At 36.7% G+C, this 25036-nt stretch overlaps 1 protein-coding gene across 1 annotated transcript in view; it reads right to left on the bottom strand.

Annotated features, from left to right (window-relative positions):
- MAP3K15 (mitogen-activated protein kinase kinase kinase 15) overlaps positions 1-25036 on the bottom strand; it is a 1833462-nt gene that overhangs the window by 602422 nt on the left and 1206004 nt on the right. Inside the window, exon 16 of the mRNA XM_044072272.1 lies at positions 14528-14655. Within this exon, the coding sequence (XP_043928207.1) occupies positions 14528-14655 (128 nt within the window). The remainder of the gene's footprint in view (positions 1-14527; positions 14656-25036) is intronic.

Raw genomic sequence — 25036 nt, 5'->3', positions numbered from 1 at the left:
TATTGTTGCTGGGAAAAGTGACTTTCCATATCGTTTGAGAGATTTGCTTGCATGCAGACATGTAGGTAAGTACGATTGTTTACTAATGCCAAAACATTTACTTGTATGTACTGAAAGTTGTGGCATTAGGTTTAGATGTTTGTGTGTGTCTCTGAGTTAGGGGTAAAGTAAGGATTAGGTAAGGGGATGGATTTTGTGTTGTGTGTGTGGTTTTGTGATGGTTCTGTGAGTTATTCTATAATAAACACCCCATCACTAATCTTATCTCTTACCAAAGTCTTGTCTTTTCTCATACCTAGTCTATACGCTTCCTATTCCATAGATTCTTATCTTATATTATTGGTTATTTTCTTCACAGTAAGCACAGTCTTCAGGTTAGCAGCCACATTTATCAGCACAATTAGCTGCTGCTGCTGTTGTCCTGTTGCACCAGCTTTTGTTTAGTCCCTACCCGTTAATCCTCATGTCTTTGTAGTAATTCTTCAATGGTTTGGGTCACCAGAAAAGCATGCCAGGAATATTTAATGTGGCCACTGGGAGTAAGTAGCTCAAAATATGGTTTGTACTTGGCAGCAGAAGTCTCTGCAGGGATCTAAAAACACTAAGCCTCTTGCCAAGTACTCGTGCACATACCACTAGTGCAAGACTAAGATGATATGGGAGGCATACCCATGTTAAAATCATTATTATTCCATTTGAAACAAATTAAAATAAAATACAAATGGAATGAAAAAAGGTATACTTTGGCTTCCCAGAATCGCATATAAATATTTTTATCATTATCTTTCCCGTCTTTAATAGCCTTCCAACTGGCGGGATGTAATTAAAAGTCCTTGGTTGTAGGACTAAACCAGCGTTTAGTTCCAGCTCTGTGCTATTGTTACTTCAACAGATATAAATCTAATTCTTGCCCATACTGCACTGGTGTCTTCACATCTCCATGATCTTCCTGTTTGCTACTTCTCAGAAGAGGAACTGTCTTTCTTGTCCTAGCCTAGGCTACTTTATTTTTACAACTCTAATTGTAAATGAATGCTTTGTTTACTAATACAAAATGTTGTATAGCTACTTGTTTGTGAGAATGTTCCCACCCTACACACTGCAACATAGCTGTTAAAGACTCACCACTCATTTCCAGATCCATGTATAAACAAACACATTCATATTTACTACTAATAAAAAACGCTTTAGTCAGATCTAAAATTTACCAATCACAAAGTAGAATTCTTACTCAACACAGATCAATGCGCATTGAGTAACTAACTTTTTAATTTCCAAATCTGTCTCATTCATTGTCAAATAAATCTCTCTTACAGGAATCAGCAACACACATGTATTCTTTACTTCACATGTCAACCAAGTGGGAACATGTTGGAGAAGAAAAACCCAGTCATATTACTGGCTATATCTTATCTTTCTGCATAGAGTCTGCAAATTACATCCATACTTTCTAATACATTGTTTTTAACTACTGTTGCACTTGCTAAAATAAATGATTGTTCTGGGGTATGCATGAGGCCACTTATGGTGAAGGAGTTATCTTGTATGTCTTTTCATTCAGTGTACCTTTAATGTTTATTTTTTTTTTCTACGTGTGTTATGTGTATGAAAGTATCCAAGAGCATTTGAGAAGTACTGGACATTGTATTTGCACTCTTCTTCGTCTTTAAGTTCTTAGAGATTGTTTTTTCTATCTTTTGTTTTCAAATTGCCATGTGGTTAAGGAATTACCAACAGGACCTTTAATATGGTGGCCAGGGCAGAAGAAGTCACTGGGAAGCTAAAAGTGTTGGAGGGCCTCACAATCTTGTTCCAGCATACAGCAGTGTATATCCACCAAATAAAGATAATTACATCCAAACATGACCTGCAGCTTCATTCACTAAATAATAAAGTAACAAAGCAATGGAATGAAAGTGATCTCTGCATTCCACTCGTCAGCTATAGGACTTACAAATCCATTCATTAAAACTAGAAAATAAAATCAAAGATTCAAGAATAAAGCCTATCAAAACAACTTAAGGATCATAAGGCTCACCGAGTATGTGAAAGATGCAGATTTGATCTCTCTTGTCAAGCATTACTGTGAAGTTTGGCTAAGAAACAGAAGGGAGTTGTTACTGAAATGGCCTATATGTTACATACTACGAATAATGATCTTAATCTCCCTAGACATTTAATTTTTAGATGTCTGGATTTCAATGATTTGGAACTAGTGCTTAGATATGCTATGGAGAAAGGCAGCAGTCTTCAAATGGGGAACTACTGGTAAGCAAATGGTTCTATTTTTCTGCACATTCAGAGACCTAGACAAGAAAGTTAATCTTAAGGTTTTCTGCTACACTTTCCAACTCAAAAGGTGACTAATATTTGCTATTTTATATGCCAGGGGAAGTAGAGTAGTTTCTGAGAGTTTCATTGTATGCAGGGATGGCACAAGGTCTACCTAGTACTGGCAAAACAGGAAAGAAGAGAAACAAATTGTTGTTAGGTTTGCCTAACAAGGAACCATTAGACAGGAGAGTGGGTGATTTGCCTGCCAAATTTCTAGTATCTAAGCATGTGAAACAAATTTTGCCAAAATAGAACCTTTTTCCCTATAACAAGCAACCATTTTATTTATTTATTTATTTATTTATTTGACATTTTTTGGCCAAGTTAGTTCGACTGAACTGTTGCCCTTCTCCAGCAGAGGCCCATGGAGAAAAGCTCCTCAATGACACACTGAACAGTAAATACAGAATATAAAATAGTACAATAATTAGTAGTAAAACCATAGTTCATAACTTAAAATGTAGTCTTTTGATTTGCAAGTTGTTGAGCCATTAGCAAGCCTATGCCCAGTCAGTCCAGAACCTGATGATTCTGAAGTTGGATGTTCTACTCCTGAAGTAGCAATTGATAAAACAGAAAGCATGACAGGGCTCAGTAAAATCTTATATGAACCCAGTTAATGACCAGGAGGAAAAGGGGGCATATTCAGCTACTTGAACATGATAAGAATGCTTAAACAAGCTGTTGTAAGAGTCTTAGACGTGCAAGGAAAGGTTTGGCTCTAAACATTATAAATCTTGTGTCATATTGCTGGAGGCCTTTTCATTGTGGGGGCATACTAATGGTAGTTGGATTGGTGCTATGTTGTGTTCTTAATGCTTTGCTTAAACTTACAACCTACTGTTTACACTTTATGATGTGGAAGTTCAACAGTAACAATAACTTTTTTCCTTTTTTACCTCTGTTCAGATGACACACACACACACACACACACATATCTATCTATCTCTCTCTCTCTCTCTCTATATATATATATATATATATATATATATATATGGGTCTACTTCTATTCACTGACAGCCCATTTCACTGAAACCCATTTCACTGACAGCTCATTTCATTGACAAAAGTATTCATGGGTAAAACCTGGGGTTTGCCCCCTTCCCACTGTTGTGCGACTGTGGAGTTGTTATATATAGTTGGGGGTGTGGGGCACAGCCCCCACATTAGTGTGGGGCGTAGCCCCCCACCTAGAATGTTTGTCAATGAAATGAGCTGTCAACGGAATGGGTTTCAGTGAAATGGGCTGTCAGCGAATAGAAGTAGACCCATATATATATATATATATATATATATATATATATATATATATATATATATTTTTTTTTTTTTTTAATTTATATACAGTGTAAATTGAAACATTTCTTTCCTCTCAAGAGGCATGCTATACATAACATAAAAACAAAACAGTTGTATCTTCTCTGTTCCCTTCCCTCACCTCCCATGCTTGTTTGCCTCTGAATTGCTAAAAGTCTGTATTAACTGTTTTTTTTCTCAATTATACAAGTTAATTACTGTCTACCTGCTATTGTATATGTCCTCATAATCTAAAAATTAATTGGGGTTAGGCTTGATAACTGATAGTATGTTCTGATTCTATGTTTTACACAAATAAAATGTGATAGGCATTGGTGAGGTACACTGCATAAAGCATCACCATATAACATATATGCTATAAGCCTGATAACTGATAGTAGGTTCTGATTCTATGTTTTACACAAATGAAATGTGATAGGCATTCGTGAGGTGCACTGCATAATGCATCACCATACAATATATATGTTATAAGCTTGATAACTGATAGTAGGTTCTGATTATATGTTTTACACAAATAAAATGTGATAGGCATTGGTGAGGTGCACTGCATAATGCATCACCATACAATATATATGTTATAAGCTTGATAACTGATAGTAGGTTCTGATTATATGTTTTACACAAATAAAATGTGATAGGCATTGGTGAGGTGCACTGCATAAGATATCACCATATAACATATATGTTATAAGCTTGATAACTGATAGTAGGTTCTGATTATATGTTTTACACAAATAAAATGTGACAGGCATTGGTGAGGTGCACTGCATAAGGCATCACCATATAACATATATGTTATAAGCTTGATAAGTGATAGTAGGTTCTGATTATATGTTTTACACAAATGAAATGTGATAGGCATTGGTGAGGTGCACTGCACAAGGCATCACCATATAACATATATGTTATAAGCTTGATAACTGATAGTAGATTCTGATTCTATGTTTTACACAAATTAAATGTGATAGGCATTGGTGAGGTGCACTGCACAAGGCATCACCATATAACATATATGTTATAAGCTTGATAACTGATAGCAGTTTCTGATTCTATGTTTTACACAAATGAAATGTGATAGGCATTGTTGAGGTGCACTGCATAAGGCATCACCATATAACATATATGTTATAACTGCATAAGGCATCACCATATAACATATATGTTATAACTGCATAAGGCAGTTATAACATATATGTTATAACTGCATAAGGCATCACCATATAACATATATGTTATAACTGCATAAGGCATCACCATATAACGTACATGTTATAACTGCATAAGGCATCACCATATAACATGTATGTTATAACTGCATAAGGCATCACCATATAATATGTATGTTATAACTGCATAAGGCATCACCATATAACATGTATGTTATAAGAGAGGAGGGGGAGGGAAATTACATCAATGAGTTAAGTGCTACCAGTGGGGTTTGTTACAAAATGTACTGAATCTGGAGGGGACAACCAGTTGGGGATTAGGAATTAAAAGGGTCGAAGAGTGGGAAGTTGGAAGATCCATTGTATACAGTCCTGTCCTTGATAAAGTGCTTTAGTATAGAATAATATTTTTTGTTTGCTCTTAGCAGTTTTAACACCTCTACACTCTCATGTGTTTGTGCATTTATGCACTAAAACAGCTGCACAAATACCAGGGAAGTTCACGCACCAAGACTAGCCTTGAATTAGTGACAACTAATCAGCTGACAGATACAAAATGCACCTCATGGACTGTCAAAGGGATTTCTATAGCACTTAAAGCAAATTTCATTCTGAACAGGATTAGTAGAGCAAATGCCATGATCATTTTGCTTCAACAGACAAAACTTAAGAGGAAGAATGAGCAGAAGGTTTACAGAAGATGGAAAGGGGATGAGGTCTTTTCTTGTACCTCACTCCCTCAGACATGGGTAGCTGTGGTGACTTATCAGTCATTAGGGAGGACGTTCCTAAAATCTGTAAAAAATGCTCTAGGTAGATGGACTGTACTAACTACAAACCCCATGGGGATTAGCCATGATAGGGAATTTCTATGACACAAACAAAGATAACTCATTACCATTAAAAGAACTTTTAAAAACATTACAAGAATGCTATAACAGCCACCATAAGCTGTTGGTTTGCGGCAATTTTAATGTTGCATTAGATCACTCAGTAGATAGGATGCTTGCAGGCAGTGCTACATTTCCAACTGAAGGAAAGAACTTAGTCGTTTAATTGAAGAATGTTAACTTCTGGATGTATTGAGAGTTTTACAATCTGCAGTTCAGGATTACTCCTACACAGCACTGAGACACACCAGTAGAACTGATTATTGGTTTATCAACACAGCTTTCATGCATATGGTACAGGATACTGTCATTTACCCGGATGGAATGTCTGGTCATTCCATGTTGGTGGCAGTACTGAGTAGTCAATATGGGGTTACACTTGTCAGACATTGGGCTATGGATCTGCTATTGTTAATGGGAAGGATAACTTGTCCTTTCTAGACAATAAACATGCCCTATAATGAAAAAGAATTCAAAATGGACAGAGGTCAGTATTTGAGAGGTGGGCTGATTTCAAAAAGGAGTACAAAAAATATTCTGGTATCTCAGGCAGCATCTGTCATGAGCGAAAGACAATAGGTTAAGAGACTGATGCAAGACTGAAGCATCTAGAAATTAGTTACAAAGCTAGCAGACGTAAAGAGGATCATATGCAGTAGGAAATAAAGCAGACAAAATCAGAATGTAGACAGTTGCAATATCAATACATCTCGGAAAGAAGGGAAAGAACGAAGCTTTCTACTGGGATAAAGGTATCACATCTCTGAAGGTCTTAGCAACAAACTGCAAACAGGGAGCACAGGAGATGTTTGTCTTGGCTCTTAAGAACAGGGAGGATGTACTGAGTACATATCCTCAATAAACAGCACATATTATAGCCAACAAATATGCCAAAACAGTTGGGACTCAGGGTTTCCTCAAGAAAAGTTAGAGTGAAATGTTATCTTGGCTGGGGGTACCTAAAATACAAGACAATATGGTCACTTTTCTGAAAAAGCCAATCACGCTGCAAGAGGTGGAGGATTTTATTTATTTTTATTTATTTTACATTTGTTAACCGGGATAGTCCGACTGGATATATGTCCATTTTCAGCGGAGGCCCGGGGAGAAAAGCTCCCAAAGTAAAAAAACATCATTACATATCTCAAAAACATCATTACATGTCACATATCTCGAACAGCGTAATGAAATATTTGGTGAAGAAACATTTAGACATTAATAGTATATTTACAGAAGAATATCAAGACAATCCATACACATAGCATCTATACAAAATCTAGAGAAAGAATTAGCCAGGCTTGATACAGTAGCAAGTCCGATTTGACCCCAGGTGTAGTTTGAGTTTAGCTTTGAACTGACCTAGAGAAGAGAGTGAGGTAATCTCAGGAGGTAGTAGGTTCCATTTTCTGCCTACAGAGTTAGTAAAGAGAGAGTCACCGGCTAAGTTATTAGATTTACATGTCTGGATAAGGAGTCTACTGGAAGAACGCAGTGATCTAGGGTTGTTATAAATAGTAACCAGGTTTTTGAGTGCAGGGGTGTTTTCAGGATTGTATAACATTTTGTGTGTCATAACTAGTTGGTTATACAGTATTAGACTAGGTAGTTGGAGCCATCCAAGCCAAGATAGGTTAATGCAGTGATGTGTCCTGAAAGGAAATCCAGTAGCAAACCTGGCGATGTGATTGTAACAGATTGTGATTTTATTCAGGACAGTCTTACTAGTATTATGGAGAAGAGGGGATGCGTACAGGAGAGTAGAGAGAAGATAAGATCGAGCAATGGCAACTTTAGCTGGGGGAGTCAGAAAGCTTTTTATTCTATACAATTAACCTAGGTTTTTATTGATGGTTTTGATCAATTGATTGACATGTAGGTCAAATTTTAAATTATTGTCGATGGTGACACTTAGTAGTTTTGTGGAATGGTCTGGCAAAATTATTGTGCCATCCTTTGCTTTGACTGTAAGGTTAATGCCGCTAGACCTTTGTGTTGGAAGGAATAACAGCATTTTAGTCTTTTTGGGATTCAGTATCAGGCAACGATTTGAGAGCCAGTTTTCTATTGTGTTAAAGGGAGACTGGGTAGTTAACTGTAACTCTGTAGGAGATGTTCCTGAGAAAATTAGTGTGGAATCATCTGCATATTGGATACAGCTGACTTTAGGAATGACAGTGTTCAAATCATTGATGAAGATAGAGAATAACAATGGGTCTAATATAGATCCTTGTGGTACACCCAGGGTGTTAGGTAACAGGGTGGAGAGTTTGGTCTGCCATAGCACGGCCTGTTTTCTACCACTTAGGTATGAATTAAACCATTGTAGGGCTTTAGGATCTAGACAAAGAGATTGTAGGGTATTGATTAACAGTTGGTGATCCACCATATCGAATGCTTTGGACAGATCCAAAAATAGAGCTGAGGAAATAAGGTTATTATTGCGGTGGAGATTTATGGTGTTGGAGAAGACAAGTAGGGCTGAAGTAGTGCTATGGTGAGGTCTGAAGCCATGCTGGGTATCTGCCATTAGGTGGTTGTTAATTAGGTGTTGCATAAACTGTTTTTGAATACATTTTTCCATAATCTTTGCTAGAGGAGAGAGTATAGCAATAGGCCTGTAATTGGAGAGTTCTGTAGAACTGCCTCCTTTATGAAGAGGGATTACGAGGATATTTTCCAGATATCAGGAATATTTGCTTCTGTTAGAGTGCGATTGATAAGTAGTGACACTGGGTAGGCAATGGCGTCGGCTGATATTTGCAGGTATTCAGCTGGAAGTTGGTCAGCTGAGAGAGTTGTGGGTTTTAGTTTTCTGATTAAGGTGCGGATAAATGATGTAGCAACAGGTTGGAAGCTAAAAGAAGGTTTATTTATAAGGGTAGAGCTACCTGGACTATGAGAACTAAGAGGCAGTTGGTTGGCTAGGGCTTGGATAGTCTCAGTAAAGAATCTGTTAAAACTGTCAGAGACTACTTCTGGTGGTTTATCGATATAGGCATCTGGGACAGGGGTATTAGAGTGACCAGGGTGGCGAAGATTATTTAACCCTGCCAGAACTTTTGAGGGTGATTTTGATTTTCTATTTGTAGCCTGTGGTAGTATTGTTTTTTGTCAAGTAGTGTGTGTTTTTTAGTTTCATTCCTAAGTTGTCTGTATTTAATTTGATCATGTGGAAGTTTAGTAGTTCGCCATAAAGCTCAAGCTTTATTTCTGAGATTAATTTTAAGCCTGGTCTCTTTTGAAAGCCAAGGAGCAGCTACTGCCTTGGTTTTCTTTGAGCAAGTAGGGGCATGAAAGTTAAGAATCTCAAGGAATTTGTTGTTAAAATTTAAAAGTTAAAATGCTATAGATATGTTGACAGCAGGTAAAGTCATAGGGTTTTATGGTTTTACAACTGCTTTTTTTAAAGACTTTTAAGAAGCAGTTAAGGCTGGCACTGTTAAAAATATACCAGCACTTGATTCAGGAGGGGAACTTTCCAGAGGAAATATTGAAGGCTAATGTGTTCATGACTTCTAAATCGAAAAAAAAAAAAAAAAAGAATCCTCACAGTGCTGAGAATTAAAGATCCATCTCTCTTCTGCAGAATGACATTAAGATTTTTGCCAAAATCCTACCAGGGAGACCGCAAAAGGTTCTTCCTTTATTGATTGAAAACAACCATTTAGGTTTCTAAAGGGAAGACAAGGATGGCCAGATGCAGTTAGACTGTGGCTTAATACACAAAAGTACTGTAAGCAAAATAAGTTGAAGGCTGAAGCCTTATTAGTGGACTTTCAAAAAATGGTTGGCTCGACAGAATGGCCCTTCCTATGGCAGGTGTTAGAACATTATGGCTTCCCACACACCTTCATGGGTGTAAGCTTCTCTTTCAGAACCCGACAGTCCAGTTATGGGTACACTATCATGAACAATTAGATTAAAGAGAGGTATGCAACAAGGATGTCTATTGTCACCTTTGTTAACTGAGCTCGCGGTATCTGTAGTTGATACATTTCTGCAATAAAAATTTGAAAACATCAGTATAGGGAAAGGCAACCAGCTATTTCATCTAGCTGTATTGTTTGCAGTTGATGGTATAATCTGGCTTAATGACCAATCGAGTCAAGTCAGACCACTGTTTCCAGCAATAGAAGGACTCTTAGTACTCAAGGGTTTGAAAGTTAATTTAGCTAAATTATACCCTATGCACTGCAGTGGTGGTGCTGCGGTAGCATTGTCGCCTCACAGTAAGACGTTGTCCTGTTCAATTCTCAGCTAAAGCGTCTTCTGTGTGGAAACATGCGTGAATGGGCGTACCTTCGTTGAAGGTTGTGCGTCAGAGCTGGTAACTTGGAACGTAAAAATCTACTACCAATCATTAGCGGACCGAAGTTCCGCTGTGGTGACCCCTAACCGGGAAAAGCCGAAAGACACAACAACAACAACAACATCTTACAAGGAAGAGAGACATCAAACCTTTGTTAAGCACCCCCCTTGTCTAACAGCTTGTCAAGAAAGGTATCTGGGGATACTAATAAATGGCATGATAGGTAGAATCATAAAGGAGCATATAAAACTTACTATGGAGGAAGTGAGAAACAGTATTTTTGAGATGGCAAAGATTAAATCTTCCTTTCTGGAGCAAAATACAAACTATTAAAATGTGCATTCTGCCTAAGATACTGTTCCTCTCAAGACATCTTCCCCAAATTAATTTTTCATCTTATATCGACAAATTACAGAAATGTATTCTTGATTTTTTGTGAAACAGCAAACTACCTCAAATCAGTAGTAGGAAATTTTTAGGGAAACATTGGAGTCCTGGATTTGCACAGTTATAGTATGGCTGTGATGGGATGTTTTATATTAGGGCAAGGCAAGAAAATAAACAGTATGACTTCAATATGAGATGTTAAGGTTTATGAATATCCCAGACATAAGATATATCCCCTCTTACAAGGTCTGTGATCTGGGCGGGAACTCATTTTTGGTTTGAAAGGCAGTTAAGTAGGTAAAGTTTCTAAAAGCTCCCAAATAAAAATAAGAGGGTAAGCCTTTTTGTTGGTAGAATTGATGGGCATCAGATATAAAGGATATTTTGGATGTTAAGGCTGGTCAAGTACTCCAGTCATGTAGTATAAAGCAAAGGTTCCCTACATTAACATCCATTTGGTGGCAATATTTGCAACTATGCTCAGTTATTCATACATCAGTCATAGAGAGCTAGAAGGGGTTTGGGATGTATGAGTGTTTTCACTTTTTGCAAAAGGTGAAAAAGGGATAGCACATAACATACCTAAGTTGGCATGGTTACACAGTAACATGATAGATAATCCCAGAGTGCATTTAGTTGAGTTATGGTAAGTTTGGAATTAAATGTTACATAGTCCTCTCTCATTATGTTTGGGGCTATTAAAGTATAAAGACTGGCTAGAACTAGCATGCAACTCTATTTCCAAAATGTCACAAAAATGGCAGCTCACTTCAGTACAACTCTTTAAAAGAGGATGGGCAAGGGATGCTTAATGCTGACATTGTCAGGAAGAGGCGACAAGTTACGCTCACCAAATTTGGTATTGCACCAACATTCACAGGTGGTTGAAGCGCACTTTTGGATGTTTGGCTTCTTTCTCAGAACAAATGCAGTGGGGAAAATAGAATTACTGTGTGTACATATGGTTAGTCCTATCTTTTTTGCCGTTTTTTCAACACTGGAAACATCTTCCAGTGGATCTGACAAAAAGCCTGCTTAAACTAAGTCATAATCTCTGTAAAATAAGGCAGCTAAAACTGATATGGGTAAATGGGAATGGATAATGGTGCATCTTTTATTGTGTTGTAAAGTGACAAATGTCTTTTTCATTATGTCTATGCATCGATGTTCTGTTTTTACATAAGCTAATTTACTATTAGAGCTGTTGACAAAAGGTTTATTCATAAATAGTTGGCAATCTATACTGGATAGTATATAGAATCATCTAATGATCTCATCATAGTTTAGACAACATGAAGTTAACACTGTTTTGTATTTGGTTCTATGTTATAAATTCAAGTGAAACTGTTTTATATAAAGCATGTTGGTCCATTTTTATAGCTGAAGACTTAAGTTATTGTTACCTGTTTTGTGATGATATTTCAATGTTTTTCAATTGTTTTTTATATATATTTATATATATATATATATATATATATATATATAATTTTCAGAGACTGCAAAAGTTTTAAATTAAAGTGCTCTTTTAATTAAGAAATAAAATATCAATATAAAATATTCTGTATTTTCTTTGCAACTTTAAGGAAATAAACAAACACATATATATAGATCATTATCAGCTGAATTCATAGCAATGAAAGGAACTTTATTAATTTGTCATATACCTGCAAGGCACTTGTATTAATTTAAAGCAATGAGACACATTTTTATCATCTTTCAAATTTGTCCTCAGTCTCTTCATTAAATAACAGTCTTGTACACAAGATCAGTTTAAAAGGTAACAAATCTAAAGTCCCAAACTGGTTAGTATAATTTTATAATGCAGAAATGTATTTACTATTGTTTTTGCAACATACACAGCAAAATACTTATTTCATTGCCCAACAGTACATTTGTACATTCTGTGCCACAGTACTCAAGTCAAGGGACAAATGATTAGATTGTCTAGGATGATTACTGACGATGACAAGTTTAATAGTGAAATAGATAATTTGCACCAGATGTTTGTAGAAAGAGATTATCCATACGAATTATTGCTAAATATTAGAAAGGAAATAACTACAAGAAGATATTTGGATTACAAGCCCATTTTAAAATACGGAATGGTTAATCAAAACAAAACAAAAACTTTAAACACTAATAAATTCAAATCAATGATTTTACCATACAGTGACTACACTCCCACTTTTATAAGTATTATGAGGGAAGTATGGGACAAGGTGTTCTTTAATGAGACCGAAACTACACAGGTTTTGGGAAGTTTTCCTACTGTAGTGTACAGTAGAGGTAAAAACCTAAAAAATTACTTTGAACAAGAAACTCTGTATAGGGAGTCCAAAATGAGGAAGTGTGGATTCTGCAGGTGGTGTAGATATATTATGGATGGTACGAATTTAAGCATAAAGGGTTACAAAAGAAGTATTAGATGTCCAGGACATGTAAATTGTAACACCAAGTTAGTTATTTACGTCGCGACATGCTTATCCTGCCAAGCTTTTTATATTGGTAAGACGATAAGAAAATTAAAAGACAGGATAGGAGAGCATATCAGGGACATCAAAAATAAGAAAGAAACTAATTCTTTGTATACGCATAGTTTAAATTGTAAGGATTTCAAAAAATTTTTGTTCTTTGTCATTGATAGGATTCCTCAAAACATGGAGAAAGAGGGTGACATCAATGCTTTATTAGAGCACAAGGAATGCCTTTGGCAATTAAGGTTAAACGCATGTAGTAAGCCAGGTATTAACGAAAACATCTCTATAGTTAGTCACTTAAAATTAAATTCATATAATATTTAATAGGAGGTAGTATTCAACAAACATTTTTAAACACACTAAAATCAAATTTGTTATTAATCATAATTTTACAAAGTATTTATTTATTATATTTATATAAGTAATTTAGTATTAATATTTATACTTATATTTATTTATTATTTATAAATACATTATTTATTATATTACATTATAGAAACTTACAATTTTCAAAGCACAATAGGTTTTTATAACACAGGTTAAGCAGTTATAGATAGTTATTTATTAGTAAATTATTATGATTATTCACTAGTGTTTCAATAGTTTGTATTTTTTTTTTGTATAAGAGTTTTTGTAAGTGGTTTCTAACTGACTGTTATTGTATGTGTGTGTTTTATATATAATTATATTTTTATGTGAATATTTTAAAGTTTGTCTTTTTAAGAAGTCCGGTTGTTTTAGATGAAATTGAATATTTAGAAAACCAATTTAATTGATTAATTAATTGTTCAACTAAAAGGAATACACAAATTACTTGATTGTTTAGGGTATATAAATCAGCTGTTTATAGAATTTATTCAACTCTGATGAAACCCGTATGTTAGCGGGTGAAAGCGCTCAGTTTGTTTTTTCTGGATGGCCATTAAACCTGTTCTTGCATTCGTGACGTGTTGTTTTTTCTAATTTACCAGTTCCGTTATCTTAGTTTGTTACTGTTTATATAATAACTCCTTCTCTTCATCATCAGCTTTTTCAGTTCTGGCTGCAGTTTCTCGACTGACCTCACTGCCCATTTCTTCTTTCAGAACATCTTTTTTTCCTCTAGCTCCCCATCCGTCAGTGTAAGAGGGTGAAGTCACATACCAGTATTACACAATTTAATTTGAAAGAGTAGTTTTAAACACTAAGCAATACACCATTTTATCAGTGCAACAAGGAATGACCACAGGAGATTCGCAAAGAAAAGAACCATTGTGAGATCTCCCTGCATGTGCTTGTTGACATGTTCTGTCTTCTACAAAGACTATTATATAGGTTAATAAATGATGGAAAGAAAACTAAAAAAATCACATAAACGACATCTTTCAAGCTTGTGAATAACAGACTTTTCAGTGATATGTAAATGACAACAAAAAGCACTGTGCAAACATACCTTTAACCTAGTCAACACTGATCAACTATTAATGCATGTGAATGCATACATTAGTAGTCCATACAACATGTTGAAGCAAGACTTACCTAACAAGGTTCTGTGAAATTAATTATATAATGCTATGATTTAATTATTTATTTAGTTTCGTTTTACAACTGTTTGTCAAATGAGTCATCGAATAGTTTTTTTTTTTTTTTATTTTATGATTTACTGACCTCCTGGTACTTGCTCCATGAAGATTTTAATATAGCCATCTTCAGAGACAGATCCAAGATATTGGACAATGTTACGATGTTTGAGATACTTGTGCAGTGCTATTTCTTCATGTAAAGGCTGAGAATACCTGTTCAAAAATAAGATAACTCACTGAGAAATTCCGATAGTAATGCAGTATTCTTTTTTCCAAATGCAAGCAATAGACATGGAGTGGTAGTGCAAGGGACAGCACACAATCCAATAACTGAATACATACTAACTTTCTGTGATAATATAAAGCTCAAATGATAAAGGCTTTCTTTAGCAAGTGCAACCACCACTACCACCACCCTAGTTCAAGAAGATGCTGTCTAAGAATAAAAAAAAGAGAGGTCCCAGCACTGGATGAACACCTTCTTCTGTTTGAGCAAACAAATAAGACAACTTGTATAATCCTTTAAAGACAACTTAAAAAAAAATTAGCAACCATAGCTAAGGATAACCATAACACATTCTTAAGCTATATATACAACCTAAAAGGTAAGACTCAGACGTGTGCTGAACTAACTGTGGATGGCATCACACACACTGATCCTGTGAAAATAGCTTACCTATTAGCTGATGGGTTTGGCAAACCTTTCACCCCCGCATCCTCTCCAAACATTCCACAAAGCATTCCCTCTACATCTCCCCCACCTTACGTCTCCAAAGAGTAAGTCATTAAAGCTCTCTCCAAGGCCAAAAACACAGCCTCTGTGGGACTGGATGGCATCCCAGGCTGTGTTTTAAATGGTCTAATACATGGTTAGCAACTCCATTAGATACTCTGTTCAACCACAGCCTAAGTACTGGTTTTGTCCCTGCTGATTGGAAAACAGCAACCGTCATCCCCCTTCATAAAGGGGGTACAGCAACAGACCCTGGGAACTACACACCCATAAGCTTATCCAGCCTTATCTGTAAGGTCATGGAATGAATCATCATTAACGTTATAAATAAGGATATAGGTAACCTCCAAACCCTTGGTCTGACACAGTTTGGTTTTGTCAAAGGCAGGTCATGCCTGTTACACCTGGTATACTTCTTTGAAAACATCACCAGAGCCATAGACAAAGGCAAATCTCTCCATACAATCTATCTTGACTTAGCCAAGGCCTTTGACACAATCTCACATTCAGCCATTATTGATAAACTCTCCCAGTTGAATATCATCCCTTATGTTGTCAGATGGGTTGCTAACTGGATCACCGACAGATCACACTCAGTCAGAGTTTGGGACTTTACCTCAACCAGCAGACTTATCACTAGTGGGGGTCCACAGGGGTCAGTGCTAGGCCCCCTACTGCTAGGAATACACTTCTCAGAAGTTCAGGACAAAACAGAGGGGCTTGTGGCTGACTATGTTTGCTGACAACTGCAAATTAGGTGCAATCACTGAATCCCCAAACAATGTCAAAATACTTCAAGAGGGACTTACACAAAACAATGATTGGTGCCAAAGCCATGGACTCAAACTCAATGCAAAAAAATGCATTATCATCCCCTTTGGTAAAAACGATATCCATATCCCTGCAGATATCACATAAATAATATTACCTACGTAACAACTTAGGAGTGACAGACTTGAGAATGTAAGTTGAGTGTAGCCTAAACTTTGACGACCATGTGTCTATTGTAGTAAGGAAGGCAATCTATGTCTCACACCTCATTAGCAACGGCATTGCCTAAAGAGTGAAAGAGGTCATAACACCCCTGTACTCAACCTTCCGCAGGCCAATAATTGAGTACAATGCTGCCTTTGGCATGTACCTTACCAGCCACCTGCAGCAACTTGAGACACCTCAGAGATTTCTAACCAAGAAAATTCAGGACCTCCAGCACATGTCATACACTGACAGACTGAAGTCACTGTCACTGTACTCAGTAGCACCTGGCCTACAGAGCAATCTTGGATCCATACTTAATAGAAATGTTGCATATCTACAAATAATATGGGACAAGGGTCACCCACTCCAGGGACCTTAACTCATTCACTCCAATGGAGAGAAAGCTGAGAAAGTTTGCACTATAACTTCCAATGGGTGGGGCCTAAGCCTTTTGACAGAATCAAATTATGTCCTCACATTTCAAACAAATGTTCATATCTCTGGAACCATAGTGGTTATGAAAGAAGTATAAATGGCAAACTCTACAGCACAAACTATTTTTATAATTTTATAGTGGTAGTAGTCTTTAGGTTCTAGGTCTTAAACCAATTTGTATAAGTCACAGTAAACACAGTAACAATTACATGTAGTATTTTGTAAACAACTTACAATATCTCAGCAAACACTCAAGTTACACACATATTGTCAGCATCATTTTATTCGTTTAGCTTTGAGCTTTCGAATGAGGCTAAGGAGTTCTGTCTGTGTTACTTGGTTGTTGAGATATTTAGAAAAATGTGAAAATTATATCTGTATATATTAATATCATAAAAACAACAGTTAATATCTATTTACCTGCACTAGAGAGAGGTCAAATATTAATGCAGTTGTTTGCCACTGTGAAAGCTTTAAGATGAAATCTTTTAAAACCTTGTACATAGCATGGTTTTGAAATTATTGATGCAAATATGAACAAGCAATACTTGATGCCTAGAGGCGTCATTAGGAGTTAATTGCAGATGCACCTGGAGCTGTCACTCGGATGTAATGACCTGTGGCATAACTAGGGCCTGCTGGAGAAACATGTCTCTCAGAGGCTGCCACTTCTTTGGAATAAGCTACTAGTTCACATCAAACAAAGCCCCTCTATGACCCTATTTAAGCGCAGCCTGGATGACTGGATGGGAAATCATAAATTCCTGCCGGGGATTTCACCTATGACCCTCCTAGATATGGGCACTCATTACTAACTAAGATCTTGAGTTTAAGCAAGATCCTTTATATTGGGTTTCGCTAGTATTATATTGGGCATACACAGCTAGGATTACTGACACCTTTGGGTCAACAGCCCAGTAACCATCTATAAACCTATGACATATTGCAGTCTGCCTTAGAAGTTACAGATTAAACCTGAGGTTTTCTAAACAAATCAAGACCGTGTCAGCAGAATTACATCTTTTTTTGTACTGTTGTTTCCCCTTGCTTCTCCCAAATCTGCAAGCTGTATTCTGGATAAAATTTGCACCTGGATCACTATACCTCAAGGGAAGGTATGTAAGAGACAATTTGCCAAGTATACATGACAAAAGCAGGCAAAACTTTAAAAAAATCAGACCTTTAGCTTTACAGCTGCTTAAATGCTAGGAGAATTGATCAACTGCATAGCAGATTTTGAGAAAGAAGTTGCTCCCCTCAATTTAAATAGTAGGAGACACGATCCTAGTGACACACCAAAGGTTGTCTAGGAGCAGATGCTAGCTGAGATTTAAAAAGGTAATACTAAGCTAGGTAATTTCATAAATCAGGTGCATAAAGGGATGCTGAATTTACTGAAGGACTTAACATTTGGATACCACTAAAGGAGATAAAAACTGTGGTGGAAGAAGGAAAGCAACCTGACAAGAATGACAGTTTATATAAAATATACCAGTGATAAGGCTCACAGATACAAAGAGGAGTAGACTGATTGGTATTAATGAAAGAAAGTTGGTGGCTTAGGTTGGTCCAGTCTTTCCACATTACAATGGGCAGAGTTCATAATACTTTTAGCCAGGGTTAGTGGTTTCAGTTATACATCCTTGGCACTGGTTTGCATATTTTGAGCATTATTATCTGAAGAAAGAAGTCAGGGGCCTGGTTGGGAGGCCTGATAAGAGTTGTAATGTATGAGAAAAAAAATGAAAGTGAAAAAAACAGCCAGAAAATATCACGGCTCCTAGTAATAATACGTAAGTGTTGGTTTCTTCATTACTTACAGATCTTTAAATGCCAACCCACAAAGTACACTGAAAACCAAAGTCAACCCACAAGTGTACCAAAAGCCATTAGCAATTTTTCCATTAGAAAAGGCTTTCAATCGAAAAGAAGGAGCCTACAGGTGCAAGCAATTAATAATTAGATGTTTGAACACTGTGTTCTAAATTAAATTTACAAAGATTCTTTCATTCATCTGCAAAGTCATTTTTTTTTAATTATCAACTGTTTTACTTGTAGACTAGCAGTCTGCAGGTGCATGTGATTAATCATAGGAGACCTGAACACTGTCTAATTTGTGAAATGTACCAGGTACATTGTAATTACCATTTAAAATTACACTGACTAGCTGTTCAGTGAAAAATAAATGAAGTTTGAAACTGAGGGAAGTGAAAAAGTCATACAAGTAATTGCCTCCCCAATACTCTTAATACTTTGATACATTTACTATAACAGTCCACATTTTAATTTAGTTTATTTACTTAAAGGAACTTTTTCATAGGGCTAAAAGTTAATGTTTACTAAAAGCATGTGAGCTGTTTTTTCACATCTAGGAGGAGAACAGACAGCAATTAGCGTAAGTTGAACATAGGCTCTAGCATATGCTTAATATAGGTAACCTTAATTTTAGAATAGGTAATACCTGTGAATGCTGCCATTGATTTAGGACAATTACTGCTATCTGGAAAGGTACACTTTGTTTTTTGAATGTGTACATAGTTTTGTGCACTTGTTATAAATGAAAATGAGATGGGGGTTCTGAAAACTATTTAGTGTTTTGCTTAAGTGTTTTCATTGAAGTAAAACGTCTTGAAAAACATGGTTCAAATGGAGATGAAGGGAAGCAATTACATATGAGGTCACCTTGCCAAACATTACTGTGCCCATGTATGCTAAAAGTTGGAAATATGCATCCAATGGAATGGTCATATATAATGGCTATGGTGTCCATATTATCATGGAATGTAAATGGCCTTACAGGTATAGAGAAAAAGCAGACTGTTGAGTTATATTCATAAGTGTAGAGTACAAATAGCAATGTGAAGGAACCAGTTCTGGATAAAATGAGCATATTATTTTGACAAAGAAAAGATTGCATGGTAGACATTCAACATAATATCAGGGACAAAGTAAAAAAAAGAGTAATAAAACTGTTTTTTAAATGGGACACCAACAGTGACAGAAGAGGAAGAAAGACAATAATGGGATTTTTGGTAGCAAAGGCTTATTGGCAAGGGAGGAGAAATACACTGAAATTCATTTATATTCCACATAAAGTTCCTATTATGGAGCAGTAAGAGAATTTTGGGAGAACTAATAAGTTTTCAGTGGGGGATATTATTTATGGGGGTGACTACAGTATACTTTACAATAGTAAAGATGTATCTAGGGGACCTAAAAAGGAAAGTGCAACAAAAGAAGATGGACTTATGAAGGAATATATGAGAACATTTGGTACTGAGGATGTGAATTCAGTAGTAGGAACTCAGACAGAATTTACACATTATTTTTCAAGGCATAATAACTAGGCTGGCCTAAATAAAAATGTGCTCATGACTATATGTAATTAATAGAAAGCTTTAATATGCATCCCATAACACTTTCAGATCATACAACAATAAAAACTAAGATAAAGATGCAGGGAAATGAAGAAATATGAGACACTGGCACTCTCCCACGTGTCAGTTAAAAAGAGAACAATTTAAGGAATGGGTAGTGGTAATGATTTGAGAGTTATTAAAAAAGATATGCACTTCTTCAGAAGGTATAGATAATGAATTGAATAAAATTAAAATGAAGTTTAAATCATGGTAGAAATAAGAAAGAAAGACGTGTGGAATGGTAACAGGAATTATTTAGAGGAGCTGACAAAGGTTAAAGTATTGCAGAATAAATGAATTCCCACAGACCAAAAGGAGGAGCAACTGTAGAGTGCTAAAAGGAAAATAAGCCAGTATTTTGATAATATACATTAGTTTATAAAAAAAGATGGTGTTACAAAATTATTTTTGAGAACAACTCCAAAGCGATAAAATTATTTTTGAGAACAACTCCAAAGCATGCAACAAATTCCAGAAGATTTTGTCTTGGAAGTGTTTTTTTTATGGGTATGTTTATACCCAAGCAGACTTCTGAGGATTTTTCCTCAGGTAGATAGCAAATGCTTAATGTGTGAAAGGAAAGAAAGAGGTAATTAGGAACATATTTTGGGAATGCAACAAGGCAGAGGATTTTAAAAATTCACTACATAATACTGTGTCATAAAAGTTGGGAGGGCAAATGGTTGTAACTAAGGATGTGATTATTTTGAGCTGGCAAATGGGATCTGAATTGCCTGTGGAAGGCCTTATTATGTTTACTGCTACTGGCTGCCAAAAAAAAACCGATTCATTAAAATTGGAAATCCACATAACTTAAGTACTGAATACCGAAGATAAAAGGAATGGAAATGGGATCTTTAGAAAAGGAAGGAGCAAATTACATCAAAATAAAATTTTGTGAGAACACTGCATGCAGAATAATGCTTAGAAGGAGCACTACATGCAGAATAATGCTTAGAAGGAGGAAGCTGTTGTGAATAATAAAGCAAAATTCATCTGGTTCATATCAGAAAGTATGTGTAGATCAGCATCAGAAGTGAAGAGGTAAGGCTATGAATTATGTACAAGTAAAAGAGCATGACAGATGTTATAATTTTATTAAGGAGCGGTACTGTAGTATTTGTATGACTGTTATTTAACAATGATCAGGTTTAAGGATAGGATTTAAAAAAACATATTTGGTTTAATGCCATTGCTATCTGGCATTTAATTAACAGCATGTTAAAAGACTAATATTAATCATCATCATCAGTCCCCTTTGTCTCATTTTCTTCATGGGGTAGGGTGTTGCATCAACTGTTGCCCTCTCTCTCAGTTTAGTACTTCTCTCTCACCTTTTTCAACAGTCATGCTAGACTGTCGCAGGTCTTCTGTCACACAATCCATTCATCTCTTTGTTGGACGCCCTCATTTTTTTCTCTTGCCCTCTTCCTGCCTGTTTCAAATCTCTTGTCCACACAGCCTTCCCTTTTCCTGCACGTGTCCAAACCACTCTAGTCTGTTCTCTCCACCTGTCTCAGGCACTTCATCTCCATCACCTCTGGATTCCTTAACTGCTCTGCTTTCACTGCCCAAGTTTCTATACCATACAGTTGTACTGGTTGCACCACTGTTTTGTACACATTACATTTCAGCTTCTTTGCTATTCTTCTGTCATACACTGCCCCTGACACTCTGTACCAGTTGGTTGCAGAACCTCTAATTCTAGCTTTTATTTCCTCATTCAGACTTCCCTTCATGTCAACCATTCCTCCAAAGTACACAAAGCTATTAACTTGTTCTACTATTTTCCCTTCTATCTCAATTCTTAGCTTCTTTTGATTTACCCCATTTACTGACCTTACAACTGTCTTATTTGTACTCAGTTCAGTTTTATCCTAAGTACCTTCATTTTTTTGTTCCATTCCCCTATCCATTGTTAAAGTTCTTGTTCAGAGTCTGCCTGTAATATCACATCATCTTCATAAAACGTTGTTGATCTATCCCCTTTGACCCATTTGCTAATCATCAGCAGTATGAACAGCACTGGGCTGAGAGCTGAAACCTGATGCACACCCACTCTCACTGGAAACTTGTCTTTGATTCTGAACACTGATCTTAATTGTGTTATTGGGTCCTTATACACAGCATGCACTAATTCTACCAATGTTTCTGAGACTTTGAACCATTAAAGGACTGCCCAAATAAGCTTTCTTGGGACAGTGTCATTTGATTTCTCCAAGTCTGGGAATGACCAGCTGGACACCTTCCTCATTTTTAGCTTCCTCTCAAATATCTGTTTCAGAGGATAACAGGCTGACACAAAAAGAGTGCATCTGACAATGGCATTATTAACATACAGACAGAGGGAAGGCAGCTGGTGATGTGGAGAATTAGAGAACAAACAGGGTGGGAGGGAGACGGAACACAAAGAAGGGAACTGTCAGGGAAGGAGTTAGAGAGGTATTCACAGTCCTAACAGCACACTTCTTGGTCAAGTGCCAGAAAAAGTGAGTCACTGCCATGACTGTTCTCATTACTGTGCCCTGCCAAAGATGTTCATGACGGCATGGCATGGCATGGCAACAGTGCAACAGTACAACACTGAAAGTCACATAAAAAGCATCTCCAGCTGGCCATTGCAGGCTACAAGCTGCCAATCCACCAACACCTCAGCTAACAACCATAAACTGTGACCCACTGGCAGAGTCACCATAGAAAATAATAGCATTCTCCCTCCAGTGAGCAACTGTCAGAAACCACTGGGGATGTCCCCATGTCAACCCCCACTACACCCAACAGGGATACTGGCCTAGAGGCAGATGGTGTGTTGGTAGTAGAAGGCTGGGGCAAATGGTAGGACTAGGACATATGCTATGACACTAGCACAGCACAGTCATTGCAGATGCTGCACAGAATGTTAACATAAATGGATACAAATACAATAAACATAAAAGAAAAAAAGTTTTTTTGATGATCACTCATACAGGCACTATTGGTGTACTATAAAGCTGCTAAATGTGCCACTACTCCACATCTGGCATTTCTGCTTAAGTACATAACATAAACTTGTTTGTTCCCATTGTATGATGTGGATGCAAAAGTTTTGTGTCACTATCTCCATGGCCAGAGGTGGGTTGAGTTGAGTCTACAGTGGTACAATGGGGATGCTGGATAAAAGATGCCATATGGGTGTCTGAAGTTGTGGCCTTGTGGACATATTGCATGGAAAATGGTCAAATACATTTCATCTGAACTTGGGCAGTACTACCACTTATATAACCCAAAATCCCTATGAGGGCACTGTGTTGTACCACAAGCAGAGAAGCAATTGTTGGCAACATATATAGCTAGCAGCAGGTACTCTGCTACACACCAAGTCACATAATGTGAAGATGTCACCAACATGGGCATATGGCGGGATGATGCACGGTAATATGCTGCCATGAGCTCCCCTCCAATGGCAACTGCTAGCATCATCATATTATGAAATATTTGTAGGCAGCAAACTTTCTTGCAAGCTTTACATTAATTACTAAATGGAAAACATACAAATAGAGGTAAGTGTCTGCAGAATGGGTCTTGTTTAATTTTTGATGCATCACTGCTGCTGTGTGTTGCTTTACGAGATACATGACAGTTTAACATTGCAGATAATATAATATATTAATGGGTATCCGCCTGGAAGTAGAAAATCCATTTCTCTTCACATGCTTCTGTTTTTATTCTGATGTTACCCCCCCCCCCCCCTTCAGCTTTCATCTATCATCTCCAAAACAAAGAACTTAAATTTGTGTTCTGGACCAGATGCAAGTCACATCCTATATTGGGCCTGTGGTATGTCCACAGTCAAGGGGAGTCATAATATGCATGTCACAACTGTAATCCTCCAAGGTGTATATGAAGGTAGCATGTTTGTCTTTGTGGCCGATACACATGCAGATAACATGAGCTGTCCCACATATAGCCATGTGTGACCATGTTTACTCCACGGGGTAATTTGACACACCTGTCCTATGTCAGTACAACACATGGTTAAACACCAGAAATAACACCGCTACATGGATGCCAGTCATACATGTGGGTAGTTTCTTCATCAGTCTTGCATCAGATAAGGCATCTTATCACACCTGTCAGTTGCAGGTATATTTCAGTATATTACATGACACCAGCCAAAACCTTACGTACATATGTCTTCATTACTCCACTTTGACATACCAAAAGGTAGTAAGCACCATAAAAATAAATTCTTCCAGGCAAAGCATGGCATACTTCATGAGCATTGTCACTGAATGCTTCATCATGATTTATCTGACCAGGACTTCAATACACATATTTGGCAGGAAGTTACAAAGGATATCAATGCTATTTTTTAGGCAAAACCGGGACTATGCACAAGTCTGAAAAAAAGTTTACCAATATGGTGGCCACATAACTGAATAAGGCCCTCTGAATGGCACAGCAGCAAAGCTCCAAGAAGAAAATCCACCAACAAAGTCACCTATGATAGACATGGAGGAGTTCCTGGCATCTCTGGAGGTCCAGACTTTTCTGGTATCCACAGTGGAATGAACCAAAGGTGGTGTAGTGCTTATAAGAAAAACTATTCAACCAACAAAATAAGCACCTGGGGGATCTTTCTCCAGCAGTGTATAAACAAGAAGTTTTTCTCCAGCAATGAATAAACCAAAATGTTTTTTCTCCAGCAGTTTATTGACAAAAAGTTTAGCGTTTTCGTCAATCCACAGTTGACTTCTTCAGAACGTTGAATCATACAAAGATACCAGTTTAAATACATGGCCCGCAAGAATGATTGGTTAAAATCTGTCCAATAGAATTTAAAACTAAGTAATACATAAATATTAAACAGCCCATAAGTATTAAACAGTGAATCATAAATAAGAAAGTTTAAAACTAAAAAGCACCTTTGAATCAAGTGCAAAACATAAGCTTATTGTGGGGACTAAACTAGTTTTGCTTTTTCTTTTAAAATAGGCATGATACTTAAATGGTCATTTAAACCGGGGGAATGTGGGCAGCTAACCTCAGC

This window comes from Protopterus annectens, chromosome 5.part0, assembly GCF_019279795.1.
Source record: "Protopterus annectens isolate FY-2018-M chromosome 5.part0, PAN1.0, whole genome shotgun sequence".
NCBI classification, from domain to species: domain Eukaryota; kingdom Metazoa; phylum Chordata; order Ceratodontiformes; family Protopteridae; genus Protopterus; species Protopterus annectens.
This window is presented reverse-complemented; position numbering and strand designations above follow the sequence as displayed.